The 19,439-nt window shown below is 43.1% G+C and overlaps 1 protein-coding gene across 1 annotated transcript in view; it reads right to left on the minus strand.

Annotated features, from left to right (window-relative positions):
- Window positions 1-590: 590 nt before the first annotated feature.
- calcr (calcitonin receptor) overlaps window positions 591-19,439 on the minus strand; it is a 403,965-nt gene continuing 385,116 nt past the window's right edge. Inside the window, exons 14-16 of the mRNA XM_041184474.1 lie at window positions 10,742-10,960; window positions 9,675-9,716; window positions 591-3,805 (exon numbers count right to left, since the gene is read on the minus strand). Of these exons, the coding sequence (XP_041040408.1) occupies window positions 3,584-3,805; window positions 9,675-9,716; window positions 10,742-10,960 (483 nt within the window). The 3' untranslated portion in view covers window positions 591-3,583. The remainder of the gene's footprint in view (window positions 3,806-9,674; window positions 9,717-10,741; window positions 10,961-19,439) is intronic.

The following is a 19,439-nucleotide window of genomic DNA, read 5'->3' on the forward strand; positions in this document are numbered from 1 at the left end:
ACAAGGGGATATTTACAATCTTAGTAGGAAAACCGAACAGGAGAAATCTTCACCGATGCACCCATGGTGTGATTATACATAGGCACCGAGGAATTTTTGACACATGCTTTCTACTTTACCACTGCCTCAGCATGGAGAAGCTTGGCATTATCTTTCAATCAAACGTTAGGAAATTATATTTTAAAAAAGAGTCATTAGAAAATACGAAATTTTATATAACTTGATAATATGTACACAAAAATTAATTCCATCCATTCCAAATTACTTTTGTGAAATCAGTGTCTCATTCACAGCTCCTTATGAAACAGACTATTCAGCATCACATTGTGGAATGGTAATTTCTGCTACAGCCTTGCTCTTGTGGTTTGCAGGTTATATATACAAAAAAGACACCTAATTAAATTAAATCTAGATGCAGGGCCTGAAGCAAGCTGTGACTGTCAATGTGAGCAAATCGCTGTGAATGGGTGCATTCTCCATGGCAACACCTCTACCAATCAGAGTCCACTTGCCAACCAACCAACACTCTCTTCTTAAACAGTATAAATTGTTGTTTTCCCCTTATAATGGTGTTCTTGCAAAGTGTCCTGATGAGGGCAAGATGAAAAGCTTCAGCATGTCTCTTTTTTCAGTAATACTCAAGTTCTGTACTACCAAACGACTTACTTATGTCCAGTTAAGATTTCCAGACTACAGTTGGGTCTCATCGCTGTATAATAACACCAAGATATTTCTATTAGTTAAAAATGCCTTTCAGACAAAGAACTCTTTTATCAAATGGGCCTGGAGTCTGGGAATTCATCGTGTTTGTTATAATTCTCAGCTTTTTTTTTCACCAGGAAGTTAGTTAAAACATATTTCTAGGTGGGGAGGGCTGACCATTTTTGCAAGGCTAGTGAAGTACACTGTGATAAATTTTCAGTGAAAAACATGGACAAAGTTTAGAGCTATTAGCTTAGACAAGATTACTCAGGACTCAAGAACTAACTTAGAAGAAATTTCTCAGCCTTGCCTTTTTGCCTGGTTTGGTTCTTCACCTTGCAATGCCAAGATGCTGCTTCTTGCTATAGTTCACTGCACTCAGACAGCTGCAATAGTGATGCTATTTGTTATCTTGCTGGGATCAAAATGGCAATGAAGCCACTTATATGTTTATTAAAAAAAAACTTGCATTTGTACAAGTGCCTTAATGCCTTCAAACATGTACTTCTGAAGTATATTGTACTGCTATAGGAAACACTGCAGATTATTTGCACCCAGCAAGCTTCTACAAACAGCTATGTGATAATGGCCAGATAATCTGTTTTTGTGATGAATATTGGCCAGGACACTCTGGGTAACTCCCCTCTCTTTTTCATAATAGTGGCATGATATCTTTTATAGCCATCTCAGAGAGCAGACAGGGCTCTGGTTTAATGTCACATCCAAAAGACGGCAGCCTGTCAGTGAAGTGCTCCCTCAGTACTGTTGTGAAGTGTCGGCCTCGCCTTTTGTGTTCAAGTCCTGGAGAGGAACTTGGCCCACAACCTGCTGACTCAGGGGTGTTATGCATCACACCAACTTGTCATCAACTAACAGCAGGGCAACATAAAACCACCAGTGAGAAACCCATAGCTTGCCTAAGGTGCCTTAAGCTTACGTGTTCGGGTGCTACATCTAGGTACTCCCCCTCGCTGGCAATGGCATCTGAGCGGCCAATTCCACTGCGGCATCTCCCCAGTCACAGCAGTCTTCCCACCACCACTGGATTTTCTCAGATGTGGGAAACTCAGGGATAAAAACTAGAGGCAAGAACATAACAAGCTTGTGATGTGCTGATGACACAGCGCTACATGCAAAATCAGAAGAGGCCCTACAAAATATTGTAGATCAAATTTAGAATATGGATTGAATATGAACGCCAAAAGACGAAAACTAAGGTAGTTGGAAGAAATACATTAGAAGAAACCAAAGTGAAGATTAGAGTGGATGGTGTCACACTGGAACAATTAGGTAAGTTTGTCCATTTAGGGCAACGAAAACAGAAGATGGTGGATGTGACGCCAAAAATTTGAAGGAGGATAGAGATAGCCAGAAATAATTTTGTGAAGATGAAAAATGTATTAACAAGAAAATCCAAGCATGTTTCAAGGAAATAACTCAGAAGATGCTACATTCTATCTACTTTCCTGTATAACTCAGAAATCTGGACAATCAGTAAAGATCTGTAGAAGAAAATAGAGACCTTTGAAATATGGATGCTAAGATGTATGCTCAAAATTCCAGATACAGAACATAAGATCAATGAAGAACAATGCTTGAAATTGCAAGAACAAAAAAAACTCTAAAAAGTGACATCCAGAAAAGAAAATACCAGTATTCCGGCCATTTGATCAGAGCTGAAAAGTTACAGAGGTCTTCTCTAGAGGGCAGAGTTGGGGGCAGCAGAAAGAGGGGTCAACCTCTTGCAGTTGGATGACAGACATCATAGGGCAACCCTGGCGACTTCTGAATGGGTTCCCGGGAGAGGGGAGACCCTCTTTTATGGCTGCTCCATGGCCCACAGAGGGATTCTTGGAGGCAACAGCTGACCCTGCAGCAATGCACTACTGCTGGAAGTTGCACCTCCCCCCTAATCGCTGGTGTCTGCCTCCCTGGCCCTGGCATGGTAAATACAAAAAAAATCTATCTTGCTTTTGAGGGCACCTCAGCATGAAGATATCCTCTTTGTCTTGCAGCCTCAGCAGCAACTCCCTCCCTTGGGGTTGCCAAGGTTGCTGAGCTGCTGGCCCTCTGATTGACACCTCTAGAAGGCAGGAGGGTCTGGGGTCTCAGCAGTGGCCTCTTATTTGGCTGCCATAGGGAAATTGACACCCAAGGTCCTGCGGCCTGACTGTGTGTGGTCAGAAGCCACTTACCACCTTGTGGAAAAGTTCCAGTCAGTGTGCCTTTGTGCATGCAGTTTGTTTCCACAGTAAAAAGCCACAATACAAAGAAATAAGATGTACCTTGTGAACTAGGAACACCTGTAAGTGTGTGAAGTAATAACAATTTCAAACTAGTAGTAACGCAGTAAATGGCTTTGGGGCCATAAACTAAATCTTTAAGGCCATTTGATTTTTATGAGGAGCACAACAAAGCCGACTAATAAAATTCAAAGCTATAAATCAACCGCTTGAAATCAGCAATGCGCTTGGTTGAGATTTACTACACACTGTCCCAGCGTGCTAAGTTGCACACCACCTTGACGACATTTGTATATAGCCTGTGATCCTGGTGTAAGCTCTTTGAATTCTTCTCAGCCACACTTTTGTAGTGGGGCCTTATTTTTTAAATGACTCGCAGCCATGGAAATGCCACATGCGTCAACTAACAGCTCCATTTTCCAGTCAGGTTTCTGAAAGTAGTAATGTGTGAAATATTGCAACATCTGCCTTGTCTGGCCCCATTCTTGACTGCAGTTACCAGAAGAGAGTTGACTTTTTTCCCCCTGCTGGGTTTGGTTGCTTATTTTAGTGAACTTCAGTTGATACCGGAGCCTACGTTTTAAAGGGTAAAATTCAAATCATGTGTTTTATTTTGTCGTTGATCATTTTCAGTCAAGTCAAGCAAACGTCTCTTTTGATTTCAGGGCAGTGATTTCAGAGTCCTCCACATATTTTCCATTTAAATGTTCACTATTGCTGTCCTGATGGTACAGGTAAACAGGAACCTCTGTGATAGATGTCGCTGTGTACGAGGTTGAACGCATGGAGCAGTGCTCGCGCCGTCGCTGGCCGAGCTGCATTTTATATTGCATCCACTGTCTCTTCAGAGCTGCTTGCATCTAAGGTTGACATAAACCATGGAAAGTCATCATTTGTTTGACATTATAAACTCTGGTTTTATGTATGTTAATGGAAGCAGTATTGGAAGTATGTTGCTTTAAAGTTATTTGATTCCATCAAAAAGCCTAGCCTAACAACTCAGACAGATGAAGGTGCAGTAGAAGCTCATGATGTCAGGTGTCTGTCCCATCTAATGTTTGTTTGCTTCACAACCATTTCCTGAGTAATATCCGGTGTGGACAGAAAACTCACACCCTGTAATATGGGGCAGGATACTGAGGTCAGCAAGCAAGGGGGCGGGGCCTGCTCGCTGACGCATAAAATGACACAGGATGACATCGGGAGGAACTCCTGATGTCACCCCGCCTCATTTCAATTTTCAGGTTGGTGGGAGTGCAGAAGAATCAGCTGTGCGCCCACCGACCTGTCAATGGCCAATTGAGGCCATTGAAAAACTGATTCAACTAGTTAATGGACCCGCCTGCCCAACCTTAATGTTGGTGGGCAGGCCGGGAGCCCTGGCGGGCTTCATTAAAAAGCATGAAACCTCATCCATGGGTGGCATGAGGTTTCATGTAGGTTTTTAAAAATTTAATAAAAGTTTGAATAAAAGTGATGGACATGTCCCATGAGGGCATGTGACAGTGTCACATGAGGGGACATGTCGGGAAAATTTTATTTTTGTGCATTGACCGTTTTTGAATTTGGCGCCAATCTCCCTGAGGCAGCACCTAGCCTCAGGGAGATGAATGTGCTCTTTTGCATGCATGCGCGAAAGAGCGCATTCCTGGTTTAGGGAATCCCCCCCACCAGCACAGGGATGCATAGTGCTTCCTGGTGGATGTCATGGTGGGCGGGCCTTAATTGGCCCGCCCATGTAAAATGGCAGCGTGCCCCCGATCGGAGGCATGCCCGCTGCTGAACTTCCCCCCAACAGGGGGGAAAGTCCTTCCCATGAAATTGGTACAATGGCTCAGGTATGCCACCAGAAATGTGGCTTCTACTGTTTTCTTGGATTTCTGCTGGGATACCCCAGCATAGTCCCAGAGAAAGCAGGTGTTACAGGTTGCAGGGCTATTCCTTTAAAGAAAGTTCGAAACTCATCTAATCTACAGGATGTAGCAGGGGTCCACCATAAGGTTTAAGGGCACCCGGCTAATCTTTCTGGTAGCAGTCAGTGGGCCCAAAAATCACCAACACTTTGGTTTGAATTTATGTGGAGGGTGGGGTCCTCCTTACCTGGTAAAGAAGTCAGGGGCAAGTTGCCTGCACTTGGCTGGTTCACTCTGCAGCCATTTATCAGCCGTCAGGCTGTCAATTGGCTTGAGGTGGGCACTCATCTGCCCCAGTTGGAGAAGAAACCCCGTCTCTGAGAGCTGCCAGCCAATCAAATGAACATTGGCTCTCTTGTCCAAGCAGCATCACTGGGAGTGGTGGCCACTGCTGGGATTCATGTAGTCCCCTGAAGAAGAGGAGCCATGGAGCACAGACAGAGGTAAGACCGGGGTATTGACTGGGACCTCTTGGGGTGGGGGACCTCCGATCAGAACCGGTTACTTTAACAGGAGGCACCACGTCCAGTGCTTGACAGACTCACCAAGTTTATTGGGCAGCCTAGACACTTGCTGCTGGCCTTCCCTACTGTGGCAAAATCCAGTTAGTAGTGGAAGGAAGCCATTTATTGGCCACTTAAGGGCTTCAAATGGCCCGTGGATGAGCAACCCTTCCCATCCCCCTCATGTCTTCCCTGCCAAAGGTAAATAAGGGTGGGTGTGGATGGGGGTTGTTAGGTGACAGGTATGGTGCTGCTGCCATGTACCCCATTTTATGCACCCCTCCACCCCCACCAAACATCCTACTGCCAGAGGGAGCGTAAAATCCTGGCTTTTGTGTTTCTGGGTGGCAGCGGGGAGAAGATGGATGGAGAAAAAATATAAGCCACTTCATATATACTTCATATATATTTTAGTTTGTTCTTTTTCTCCACATCTGCTACATTGTTAAATTGCTTTGTAACATTTTCAATTCTTCCTAAATCACTCATCATTTTCTTGTATTTGAGAGCTGAGCTCTCAATATATAAGTACTCCTCATTCATTTCCAAGTGCAGCTCATTCATTCCTAAGAACTCGAGTACTTTTGAAATGCATATCAATGCATACATTGGTGTTTGTTATACATTTGGCTGAGATTTTGAGTTATAATTTCTGAGCAGAGTTGTTCAGAGTTGTTCACTTGAGGGAAGATTGAGAGAGTCTTTTAACAGCTGAGAGGCTTAGGTACAATAGCAGATGGTTTGGTTTCAACTGTAAATGCAAATTTAGAGTATATGGATTTAAAAGTAATAAAATTGAGACTAGCGATGAAGAGAATTCTTTTGCTCAGAGTTTAATTCGATTAACTGCTTCCAAAACCAGTTCAACAATTATTTCTGAAGAAGAGTCATACAGACTTGAAACGTTAACTCTGTTTCTGTCTCTACAGATGCTGCCAGACTTGCTGAGTTTTTCCAGATTTCTAGCATCCGCAGTATTTTGATTTATTTAATAAGTATCTGACTGAAAACAGGGTTTTAAGTTGCAGACATAGAAGTAATCTGGAAGCATTAAAGAAAGGGTTTCTCTGTGGAGGGTAGCAGATCAGAGCTGAATAGTGGAGAAGATGAGTTAATATTTTGGAGTTTTACCTGATTACCAGGAGGCATCTCTGTAAAGAAATTCCCCCAGGAAATGAAATGGGAAGGCAGGATTCATGTGAGGTAGATTGTCCATAGTTTCTGGTAGCAAGGTGAATTTAATGTTCTGTTCTAGGGGCATTATTGAGGATTATTTTTACTAATTTTACTGAAGAAGTAGCTGCGGAATTTGCAAAGCCACAAATTTTGGTCTACTTTATTTTCAATTTGCTTACGTAATGAGCAAAATGAAAATACTATACTTGTGTAGAAAGATTGCCCATCTAAGGCTATGGTTTATGTTAAAGTGACATTCCTTTTGTTGACAACTGTTGTAAATAAGTTAGTAGGAAATCTCATTCAAGCTCCAACCCACTGTTTGTGGTTAAAAGTTTCAATAGGAGGATGTTCATCCCCATAATTGGCACATAGAGCAGGAAGCAATATCCTGCATATGCACTGAGCCGCAATTGAGAATGAAATGCTTGATGCTGACTACCAAAGTGTTGCATGCTCAACCAATGACATTCCCCAGCTTGATGAACATAAAATTTCACAGTAAAGTGTTTTGTCATTTATTCATTCCTCAAGTGCTCCTTGTTCATTTTCGAACTCCTTTTTGGGTTTTCCATCTGTTTCTCATTTTCTCTTTTAAAACTAGGCCACTTCAGAAGGCATCAATAATTAATCATGTATTGTGGGACTGGAGTCAAATGCAGGGGTGGTAGATACCTATTTGATGAACTAGTGGGATTTAACATTAATTCAGCAGCTTTCATAGTCAATTTTTTTAGATCTCGCCCACTGGTTAACAGATGTGTTGAAGTTAATTCTCATAAATTACCATGGTGGGATTTATACTTACGTCCTTCTAACTTATCAGTCCAATACTATAACCATAAGGCTATCATACCCAAATACACCTCATTTATTTTCCAAATGTGTTCTTCTCAATCTTTAAGTACTCCTCATTCATTTCCAAGTGCAGCTCATTCATTCCTCAAGCACTCTATTTTTTAAATGCATATAATGCATGCGTTGGTGTTTGTTATACATTTGCCAATTGTTCTTAATTTATTCTTCAAGCTTATTTATTTATCTATTTTCCAAAAACTGCTTGTTCATTCTCTAAGCATCCCCATAATGATTCCCTGTGGACCACTTATTTTTTATACATCTTGGGAGTAATTGTCAATCAATGTTATGTTGAACAGTTTTATGCTAGCTGAAATTTTGGAGAATTGTTTGGTGTGAGAAAATATATAATTTTGTACTTGAATAGTCAAAACACCTTTGTCCTCACACAATGAAACCTTTTTGGATGCACAAGACTTTTTCTTGTATCTAGTTTAAAAGTAACAGCCATCACAAGGATTTGGATGTACAAAAATATATTTGTGAGACATTTGTTTTACACTCAATTATATGAACAAATGAAAAGCTACTCTCATTTAATAGTTTAATCATGATATCTTGTGGCAATTGGCTAGCGACCACCTCTGAGCCAGAAGCTCTGGTTCAAGTCCCATTCCAGGACTTGATGGCCAAGAAAGATGTGTCCATAACATGGCCAAACAGATTGTGTATCAACATACGCTAAAGGCAGGTGGTAAGAGCAGGAGAGATTCCTGGTCAGCTACATGATGGAAAGAAAATTGAAGCCTCTACTACCACTATCTATAGCTCCAGACTAAAACATGCATGGAAAAGTGTATGTTGCCACAGCAACTTGGACTCCTTAAGGAGCCAATTGGCTGGATGGTCACTGCGGATCAGATTGGTGCCAACAGCATAGGTTTCAATCCCCATTCTGGCTAGGATGGATTCGGTTCCTGCCTCCTTGCCCTACCTGTGGTGGAGGTTGTGGTGCTGTGGGTCGGACCTGCACTTGGGCAGAGAACTGAAGTCTAATCACATTTTTGCAATGTGTATCACAATAAATTTGTCAAACATGATATCTCTTTTGTAAAACCATGTTAACCTCATTGCCACCCAAGGCCTCTGTGTGTTGATATCAAGTTTCTTTGCTTTCTAATCTCTCCATCTTTGTCCCATACTACCATTGCTACTCTTCTCCCTCCTAAATTTCCCACACATATATCTGCTTCTCTAACACCAGGGGCAGGATTTTCAAGTGGTCGGGTGGGCGGGCCTGGGAGCAGCCGGGAAGTGGGTCTGCCACCCGTGATTGGCCCCCAACTGCAATTTCATGCTGGCTGGCTAATTAATGGGAGTACGAGCGCAAAAGTCTGCCCATGCGTGGGGGAGCTCGCACTGAAAGCTCCTTGAAGGTAGGGAGCTGCCTCTGGGAGCAGAAGAATTGTAAAACCAAAAATAAAGATTCTGAAAATGTGCAAAACATGTCCTCACAAATGACTCACTCACATGAATACCTGCCCGTGGATGAGGTTTCCTAAAAAATCTAAAGGCTGCCTGGTCGAAAAATAGCTTTAAATTAATTGATTAATGGCTTTAATAGGCCTCTTAATTGTCGGCGGGCATGCTGACTGAAATATCGCACGAGTGCACGGTGACATAGGGAAGCTCGCCCCCACGTCATTGTGCGCTATTTTATACCTGATTGGATTGGGCGCCCGCCCGCCCGCAGGACATAAAATCCTGCCCCAGGTTTCTACTTTTCCCTGTTCCCTTAGTCCATTATTGGCAGCTGCTAATTCAGTTGCTCCAGACTCTGGAATTCTCTCCTCATGCCCCTTTTTCTTGACATCTCTTTCACTACTTTAAAAACCTTCCTCTTTGATTGTACCCTTGTTTTGCCATGCCTGTCTCTTTATTTAGTCTTTCCTCAGGCTCGGTGTCCACAATATTCTTTCCCCCTTTATTGAAAGTGCTCTGAGGTGCCTTCCTGTATCCACAGAGTGCTATATAAATGGAACTAATTGTTTGGTCCTTTTACTTCTACCACATTTTAGTTATGACTTTTTGTTTTACGTTACACTTCCAGGCCACCATGACGAGAAGACAGCATAACATCCAACAGAGTATAGGGTACATCTGCCTGGGTAGTGTTAAATATTCAGGTGCTCCTGTTTACTGTATCTTTATATCAGCGTACATTTCTTCTATTTATTGCAGGAAGGCACTATTATAAACTAAACACATAATAACTGAATATGCACACTGTAATGGATGTGGTTCCTGATACATCTTTGGCACCTCTCTTTTTCACTTACCTCTCCATTAAAGTAGCAAAATATGGTGGCCACTAACAAACCCTGTGGGGAAATAAAATATGCATAAATTAATATGCACAAAAAGGCATTATGATGAAGCAACAGAAATAAAAATAACAACATCTTGAATTGATATAGTACCTTTAACATATTAAACCAGCCTAAGGTACTTACTGCCCCAATGCTGCCCCTGGAAGACATACAAAGAGCCCATCATTTTTCAATTTGTGCTGGTTGCAGTCGCTCAGAAACTTTACAATGTATCATAAAGCAAACATATTTTCTAGTGTCTTTAATGGTTTCAATGCCTTCTGGTTGAACAAAACAGAGGACTTGGGAACCTAGGTTTCTAACCTAAATGCTGCCACTGAGACACTGAATATGTTAATCTGGTATTCATTACCTGTGGTGAAAAATAAACCCAGATGTTACTAGACAAATATACTATTGCCAATAATTTATTGTCTAACCAGCAGAAAATTTTAGATGTTTTGTTTCTCAATAGGAAAGACTTGTTAGAAAAGAAAGTCAACCTCTGCTAAGGACTAAGCCATGTGTGAGGTCACTGGAAAATCATGGCTACATTTTGTCAAAGAATTCATGGAAATCATACTACCCTGCAAAATTATCCCTCATGAAAATTATCTATGTTAACCTCTTCAACTAACTCCTTCCAGTTCCCCCTTTCCCTGCTCCTCCTGGTTCCTGCTAGTCTTGGAACAGGATCTTACTGCATATTACAAGCAGGAATTCTTGTGATAGTTTTGCCAAATCAGGATTTTCTGTCCACAACATACAGCAGCATTGTAGGAGACTAGAGCAGCACTAGAGCAGTAAGGGGCAAATGAAGAAAGACTGGTTCTGCAAACTGGAATGGGAATCGATAAGAAGAGGCATAGGAGGAGAGGGTACATTGTGAACCTGTGTAAGGGCAAGAGTAGTAGTGTGGCTCATGTAGGCTGCAGCATTCTAATTATGGCTACCTTAATATAAATTACATTACAATGGGTACCTAAATTGCCTCCAACAAACTGAAAACATATTTAGAAAGCAGCCCAGTGACATACCTGGTAATGCACAAATATGTGCATAATATAGTCATAAATTTCTCCAGCAAGTCGGTTTTCTGGTCTCCAAGGAATAATGACAAACTGAATTCCCAACAGTGGCACAAGTATTAAAGTTGCTCTGACAGCCTTCATGTACATATTGGTTTCTGTGCGGTGTGTATCTCTCAACTTTGTAACCAGGACACGCACTATGTTGAGCAAGAAGAAAAGGTTCACCTGCAAATGACCGGAAAGCAATTCTCTATCAGTACGACAATGGTGAGACATGAAACAAATCCAAATTGCAGGCTTAGGCTTTGACTTTAGATGTTTTATTGTTTGCAAGAAATAAACAGATTTGTTTTTGTTAGAAGAAGATTCTATAGAAGTATTTGGTTCAGTGATATTGAACAGATTGACAAAAATGCAAATATGTGAAGCAAATGCATATAAACATAAGCACGATAATATGAAGGGAAAGAAAAGACCACCAGGCCCATTTGTGTCCTCATATCTGTTTGACAGTGCAATCTCATGTACCACCTTCCCTAAACACTGGTAATGCCAGTTCCTGGGAAAAGGCAAAAACAAAAATACTTATTTCTTCAACTCCCTAAGGCAATCAAACAAGCTCCAGGAGACCATGATTACCGATGATGAACCAGGAGGCATGCTCAACTATATTATACGTACACACTTATCTAAACATACCAGAGAAACACATAAATTGACCATGCTTTTGTACATGAGAAAGTAAAAATATTAATTTTTTTGATAAAATAGAGATGTTAAGATTGTAAGGATGTGGTTCAGAGTTAAACCTTTACTGTGACAATTACAGCAAAGAAAATTTTGACTTCATAAAGTGAGTTTGATGATCTCTGGACATTATTCCAAAGCACTATATTACCAATGAAACATTTTTTAAACTGTAGCCAGTGTTGTGATATACACCACAATAACATAATAGCCAATTTGTGCATAGCAAGCTCCCATGAACAGCAATTGATATCGATTAGATAATCTGTTTTAGTGATGCTGATTGAGGAACAAATATTGGCCAGGACATAAGCAATAACTTCTGCAAAATAGAACAATGGAATGTTTTTTACATTCACGTGAGGGAGACAGAGCCAAAGTTTAACTTGTCTTCTGAAAGGCAGCTAGCATATCTAACAATAATCTAACAATATCTAACTCCCTCAGCATTGCATTGGAGTGACAGCCTAATTTTAAGTGCAACTTGAATTCACAACCCTCTGGCTCAGAGGCAAGTATGCTATTAACCAAGCTACTTATTAACTACTGGTACTATGAATAATGTATACATTTATTTAATAATATTTGGAGTTTCTCGAAACATTTTGCAGAATTTTCCCTCAGGTGATTCACTGAATGGGATGGAATTGAAGATATCTATAACCTATGGCTCATCTATGAAAGGAGTGATCTGATAGTTTGAATGATCTAGCTTTTATGTTTATGAATGGTTTCCAATTGAATAAGATTTATATCCTTGCCAAACTTACATTAAGTTTTTTCAAAGTCAATAATTAGCAACTACATTTAACAGCAACACATGAATAAAGTATAATTTTGTTCCGAGCTCTTTTTTACTTTGCAAATATTTGAAGCAAACTTATTTGAACATAGGCTGGGATTTTATACTAGGTGGAGGGATAATGTTGGTAGAAACACAAGTGGTTGGTGCTTGTCCTCCCGCCCAATTGTATGGGCCCGTTAAACGCTAGGAATCCACTAATAGCAAAGTGGCAGGACTGCCAGAAATAGGAGGCCCAGGGTGGAGATGGTAGTGAAGAGTTGGGGGGGGGGGTGTGCGGGGTTGCTGACCACAGAGCAGCTGCCATCAAGCAGGTTAAATGGCAGGGTGCAGCAGGGTAACAGAGGCAGAGCAGTGAGCAGTGCCAGGGAATTCAGTGAAAAACTATTGCAGACAGAAGGGCTACCACCATCCTTGCCGACCACAGTACTCCTGAGGCACTTACTGTGATTGTTGACTCTCTCCATTCCTTCACTCTCTGCTACAGATTGCTATCCGGCAAAATGACTGCCTATCTGGAGCAATGGCAAAGGCACAGACATGAGGGCCCACACGGTTCGATGATGACTCCCTGTGTGCCCTCATCCAGGCTGTGACCGAATGTGGGAGATTCTTCTCTCGCATGATGGGAAGAGGAGACACCCCTAGCTGACCAAGAAAGCCTGGAAGGAAATCACAGAGGCCAGTAGCCATGGGGTCATCCATAGGATCTGGATGTAAAAGGCTGAATGACCTTCACTGCTGCAACGATGAGTAAGAATCCAAACTCTCAGTGTGAGTGGACAACAATGGGAGGGGGGGCGGTGGGGGGGTGGGGGTCAGCATGCGTTGCGCATGGGAGGTGTTAGCCAGGAGAGTAGATGAGTGCTCCCTGCATGCCCGCAATGACACTCATGGAGCATTGACACCCTGCCAGGCTTTTGAAGGTGGGACATGGGGGGTGGTGGGTGGTGAAGCTAATATGGTAAGGGTTGTGTGATGCAATATGGAAGAGAGAAGCACCAGAGCCTGTAGGAAACAACCTGAGGCATTCAGCCCTCAAGAAATGGGACTAATCATTGCTCCATTGTCTTCACTGGAGAAGAGGGAAAACAACGAGCATAAAAAGATGAGGATTGGTGGGGGACCGCCAAAGTGGCAATGCTGACAAAGATGGAGGACGACATCCTAGATCTGGCCAATAAACAGGGGAGCAGATCAGCTGGATAAGGAGAGGACAGAGTTAGTGCCGGGGTGGTGATCAGCCAGGGAAACTCTTAGTGAGCCCTCAGGGATGGTGGAGTGTGTTTGGGACGGAGGAAGAAAAGGGTGTGTGTGGCAATGGCTGGAGATGAACACCACCATGACAAGCGCCAATGATGGAACTTCTCTGGCTTAGATGCAGCAATATTTTCTCACTCTTCATCTGCAGCGTTGAGTGATAGTCAAATTCCTGCTCTCTTCAACAGGTCAGTCATTGGCCCCAGCAGTCACCATCCACTAGGGACTGGTATTGACCTCTGGGGAAGAGAAGGGAATCTTAGAGGGTACACCGACCCATCCCCACTCCATATCTTACACCATATCAGATACTAGCCCCTCGCTGGGCATGCGTGTGTCAGCCGATATGTTACCGCACAAGCGCTGGACCAGCTGCTGGAAGCTGTGACAGTCTAGGTCTCTGACACTTAGAGGAGTGTGGGAGACCACGAAGATGCTGAACTTCAGGTGGATGACAAGGCTCTGGAGTCATCTGTGAGGCAGCAGATGTTGGATGCCCAAATGGAAATGTGTGAAGATCTGGTGGAAATCCCAGAGGGTATGAGCACCCTGGCAAGGACAGAGGAGCAGTCCATCCAAGCCATGAGTGATGTGATCTCCCTCTCATCTGCACGTGTGATTTCCTCCACTGAGAGTTTGGTGGCTTTAATAGAGAGCCAGAAGCAGCAGTACATTCAGGGGGTGTTGGGTTTACGTTCAGACCTGCAAGCACTCACATCATCACCCCTCTTAGGCGTGCCTCAGGATTGAGGATGACTTGCTTCCACTCCAGTTTGATGGCTTCCGAGATGGCTGATAAGTTCAATGTGCAAACTGCAAACTCTACCACATGTGGAGTGATGCTTGGAGGGTCAGGTAGATAGATATTTGGAGGTTTGTGCGCTCTCTCTGATGCTTAGACTTTGCCTCTGCATGCTCCTGAAAAAATCTCTCGATGTTTTCAGTACCTTCCCAAATAAACCTTTTCCATTTTGGTTGGTCACAAGCCAGGGATTCCCATGAATTGGCGAGGATGTTTGACCTCTTTATGGATGCTTTGAGGACATTCTGAATACATTTCTGCCACGGCTGAGTTTCAAGTAGAGCAGTTGTGTTTGGGGTCTGGTGTCAGGCATAAGGATGACATGTCCTGCCTGGTGGAGCTGGTTTTGAGTGATTAGCACCTCAATGTTGGACAAGTTAGCTTGGGAGAAGATGTTACTGTTGGATCGTCTTTCTGGCCACAGGATTTGGAGGATCCTACAAAGACATCGCTGGGAGTGCTTCTTTTGTGGTTTGAGATGCCTGCTGTAGGTTGTTCAGGATCACTGCTGCCCAGTAAACCATGATCTTAGTTTTGAGGTGGGATCCTGGTCTTCAAATATTCTTTTCCTGGCACATTGGAGGTGATGATGAATTTTGTCATCTATGTCTGCTATTGTTGAGAGGATGCTCCTAAGATATGGAAAATGGTCCACATGATCTCTCCAGTGACAAGGAGAAACCTTTTCTTCTCAGAGGGTCACAAGACTTTGGAACTCACTTCCTCAAAAGGCAGTGGAAGCAGGGTCTTTGAGTATTTTAAGGCAGAGCGAGATAGATTTTTGATAAGCTGAGAGGTGAAAGGTTGTCAGGGGTAGGTGGGAATGTGGAGTTGAAGATACAATCAGATCAGTCATGATCTTATTCAATGGCGGAGCAGATTCAAGGGGCTAAGTGGCCTACTCCAGCTCTTAATTCATGGGTTTGTATGTCCGTATTAAATGAATGTCACCTGTTATGATTGTGTCATTTTTGTGAGGGGTTTCTCACCTACATGATAGTGATAAGGGTAGCAAAACCATCACCACTTCCAATGGACTTCAGAGATTCCCTCAATGAGAGATGTGGTAATGTGGCCTTTAGGATTTTGGCAGTATGTTACCAATTGGGGTTAACGGACAAAAGATGCCATTTAGTTACTCCTTATGGGAATAGGATTCCAGGTCTTTATGTGAATCATCTCATTATCAAGGACTCCCATGTCTTCCTGGCACCCACTCTCTGCTGACCCCCATGTGGTGCAGCATGCTGCTCTGCATCCTGATGTTCCTCATCTGAGTCATTGTTTGTGTCACAAAAAGATATTAATGTGTATAGTATTATTGGAAATTATTTTTTAAAATAGAATTCTAGTGGGGGTGTGCATGCCTGTGTGTGTCTTAATTGGATTAAAGCCAACTAGTAAGGGTGCTTTGATGCATACTAGTTTTGAGATGTTAATTGGGTGAACAGTAAGGAGAATAGTAAGGTAAAGTGTTCATTTGCATTTGTTGAATAAACCATTCAAGACTGCGGGTTAAAATCTTGCACCTAGCTAGAAGAAGCCAAACAATGTGCTTACTTTTTCAGCTTACTAATAAAATTGATGCCATGAAAAGGGTTTTATTTTTAGAAGAGCTGAAGTTCAAAAGGCCTAGTGATACAATGGAAAATTTACATTCAAAGGTATATAAAGAAAGGAATTTGTGTGTAAGTTAGAGGCAATTAAGACCTAACCAGCCTGTATTCCTCCCACCAAATTGCAAAGGAACCTTGTTTGGAATTCGTAAGGTCAAATGTGCTTTGCCAGGTGTCTATTTAAATTCAATGGGTTATTTTTGCCTTAGTGGAGTTTTGGAGTTTTACCTAGGGGTGATTAATTTGGGGATTTGTTAAAAAGTTATTATAGTTGTAATTTATAGCCACGTATATGTGTTTAATTTGTTGTTAAGTTAATAAATATTTAATTTAGTTTCATATAAAAACCACGAGACTTACTGGTCTTATTCCTGCTGAATTCAAATTCTGCATCTCAAAATTATACATTGCAAAAATGGATTATGACAGTTGTTTCAAGTTCCCCTCTGGGATTTGAACAACTCAGCCTTTACCATCAGCTATGTTATAATAGTTTGATTCTTCATCTGAGGAGGTTTGACATGAACAATGTCCTCATCTGCCAGTTCTTCCCCCCAACTGCAATGCCAAGTTATGTAGCATGCAGCAAATGACAATGAGGGAGAACCCAGTTGGTATATACTGCAGGGTGCCAACAGATTGGTCCAGGTGTTGGAATCTCATTCTTAGAAGGTTAAGGGCTCTCTCAGTAGTTGCCCTGGTAGAAACGTGGCTTGTGTTGTATCGTTCCTCAGCATAAGAACACAAATGCCTGATTGGCTTCTTGAGCCACTTCTTTAACGGATGGCGCTTGTCTCCAAGTAATGCAGCACCTGTGGTACCTGGGAATGCCTGAGGATATAAGTATCATGGCCACTCCCAGGACACCATGCATGCACCTGCAGGGTCCACAGATGATGGTCACATACAATCTGCACTTTCAGGAAGTGAAACCCCTTTAGATTGACAAACTTCCCTGGCAGTCCCACAGGTGCCTTGATGGACTCATGTGTGCAATAGATTGCTCTTTACTCTCTTGGCTAGGCTGTCCTCATCAGTGGTCAGCTTGATGAGGTTATCCACTCTCCTGAACAATGCATTGGTAACAAGCCAGATACAATGATGGGTTGCTGAATGTGATATGTCACAGAGATCTTTGGCTGAACTCTGAAAGGATCCCAAGGCACAGAAATTGAAGGCAATCATGACCTTCAGAGCCACAGGCATCGGGATGGCTACCTGCACAGTTGGAGCTTATTTCTCCTGCAAGCATGTCATAAATAGAGTGAGTGCTTCCGTGGAGAGCGCAGCCAGTTAAGGCACTAGCACTCAGACATCATGAGGTAATTTCAGCGCTGCTTATGGATCCTATCTCAGGGTAAGCTCTTCTTACAGTCCTCTCTGTGCTCTCTGTTACCATGCTGCTCAGATGGCTGGTCAGCAGCCCTCCTCTTTGTCCTCCCTCTCTTCCTCACTTGAGGAGCCTCCACTGGTGTGCACTATTCCTGTGACTCCTTCCTGTCAACCTGAGTTGTAATGGTGCCTCTGTGGCTGCAGCCACTCTTCCAAATCTCTTCCTTCCAGATGACACCTTCAGTGGCTCCACTTCAGAAGCGTGAAAAAAGTGACCTGAGATCACTTCCCTCTCCTCTCATAAAGTTTCAATTGCAACCCCCAACTCTCCACTGTCTTCCTCTCATCAGCCCTTATGCTCTGCCTTTGTGCAGCTGAGTCAACTTTGCCACAATTCCCTCCTTCCCTGTGGAGCCCATGCAACCAGTGTAACATCACACAGGTGCCTACTTCATAGATTCAAGTGCTCATTAATTGGCTTTTGTCAGATGGTGGGCAGGCTTCCATCTTTATGCCTGATTCATCTTTCATATTATTGCAGTCAGATGTGATGATGGCATGGAGCGGACCCATCGTCATGACGTCAGATTTTATGGAGGAGCGGGTGGAACAACCGCCTGAATGGTAAGTGTAAAATTTTGCCCATAATGTGAAATCATGAAAGAAAATCAAGAAAGAACCACGAGGAACTTTTGCTTTGCCGCAAGGTCCTTATTAAGCCAGGAAAGTTGGATGTCCTGACCCAAGGAGTGTTCTGACATCCAGCATCATTCCTCCAGCTGCCTCCTGATGTCATGCCCAATTTGGTACCTGATCCAAATCTAAGAACTGAGCACAACATCTTAACTTAAGTATACCAGAACCCAAGTAATCCAATTTCTAATGGTCAGTAAACTAAATGCACTCCCAGTGACACATCTGAAAATGGTAGGAACCCAGTTGTACAGAGCTGCTGTCAGTTTTAGGGTTTTCTTTGGTTGACCTTGGAATATGACTCCACCCACCACAACACCAATAATATTGGGTCAACACTCAGGGTCAGAACATGGGATGGGAGTAGGGAGCCCTCACCCCTCCTCCACAATGGGTTTTCCCAATTGGACCTAGCATAGCTCTGGAGGATGGTACAATGACTGAGGTCCATTATATCAGATTTTAGACAGGTGTAAGTTGGCCCCACCAAGGAGCATGGCATCCCAGACTCCTAAAGTACGAAAATTGTTTTATGAAAAGTTTGGAGTGCTCTCTTACAAGGAACCTGATGGGAAGATGGTTGGTTTCTAGTGAGCTTCCCGCTCACCCTACCTTTGCACCTCCCACTCCTCTGGCCTAACTCCCCAATGATGGCTTTGAAGGCGGGGAGGCTTGTAAAATCCAGTTCTGAAGAAAAATCATACGGACCCGAAACATTAACTCTGTCTTTCTCTCCACAAATGCTGTCAGATCTGCTGAGTGTTTCCAGCACTTATTGTATTTGTTGTAAAATCCAATGGCACCTACCTGCCTGCTCCAAACCTTTCTGAAATTTTATGAGGCAGGGGCAACGTCGGGCAGCCAAGCCACCCTTGGGTCTATTGGGGCTCTTAATTAGCCAATTAATGGCCACTTAAGCACCTAAATTCGCCACCGCCAGCATATTAGCCATGTTGGGGGAGGTCCATGCCATGTGAGAAGAACAACAACTTTAGCTTAGCGGGCTGGTGTCAGGCAAGAGGGGATGAAACTCCTTTGTGGGCCTCCTGGGCCTATCGGAGGCACCCTTATCCTCAGGTTATCCCTCCCTTTAACCCTCCTCTGGCTTCTTCAACCCCCCCCCCCCCCCAATCCCCTATCACCCCCCCTTGTTGGGGCCTTGGCAAGACTCCAACTCTCGACTTAGCTGTGCTCAAAGGCATGGTGCAACTGCTTGTAGTCCCAACGGTGACCCCCCACTCCTGGTGCAATTGCTGGATCTACAGTGCTCTGCCATCCAATTGGCCTACAGCTCTCTAAAGTGGGGCTTCTTTCCAGGAAAGGGTGGAAATCTCACCTTAAAACAATTAATACTACTCCAATCATTAAATTGCTGCGAAGCAGGTGTTGGGATAGGGGGTGTGGGCTGGAGTGGACAGCCCCAACTCACTTCCTGACTTCTTAGTTGGGGGT

This window comes from Carcharodon carcharias, chromosome 3, assembly GCF_017639515.1.
Source record: "Carcharodon carcharias isolate sCarCar2 chromosome 3, sCarCar2.pri, whole genome shotgun sequence".
In the NCBI taxonomy this organism is placed as follows: domain Eukaryota; kingdom Metazoa; phylum Chordata; class Chondrichthyes; order Lamniformes; family Lamnidae; genus Carcharodon; species Carcharodon carcharias.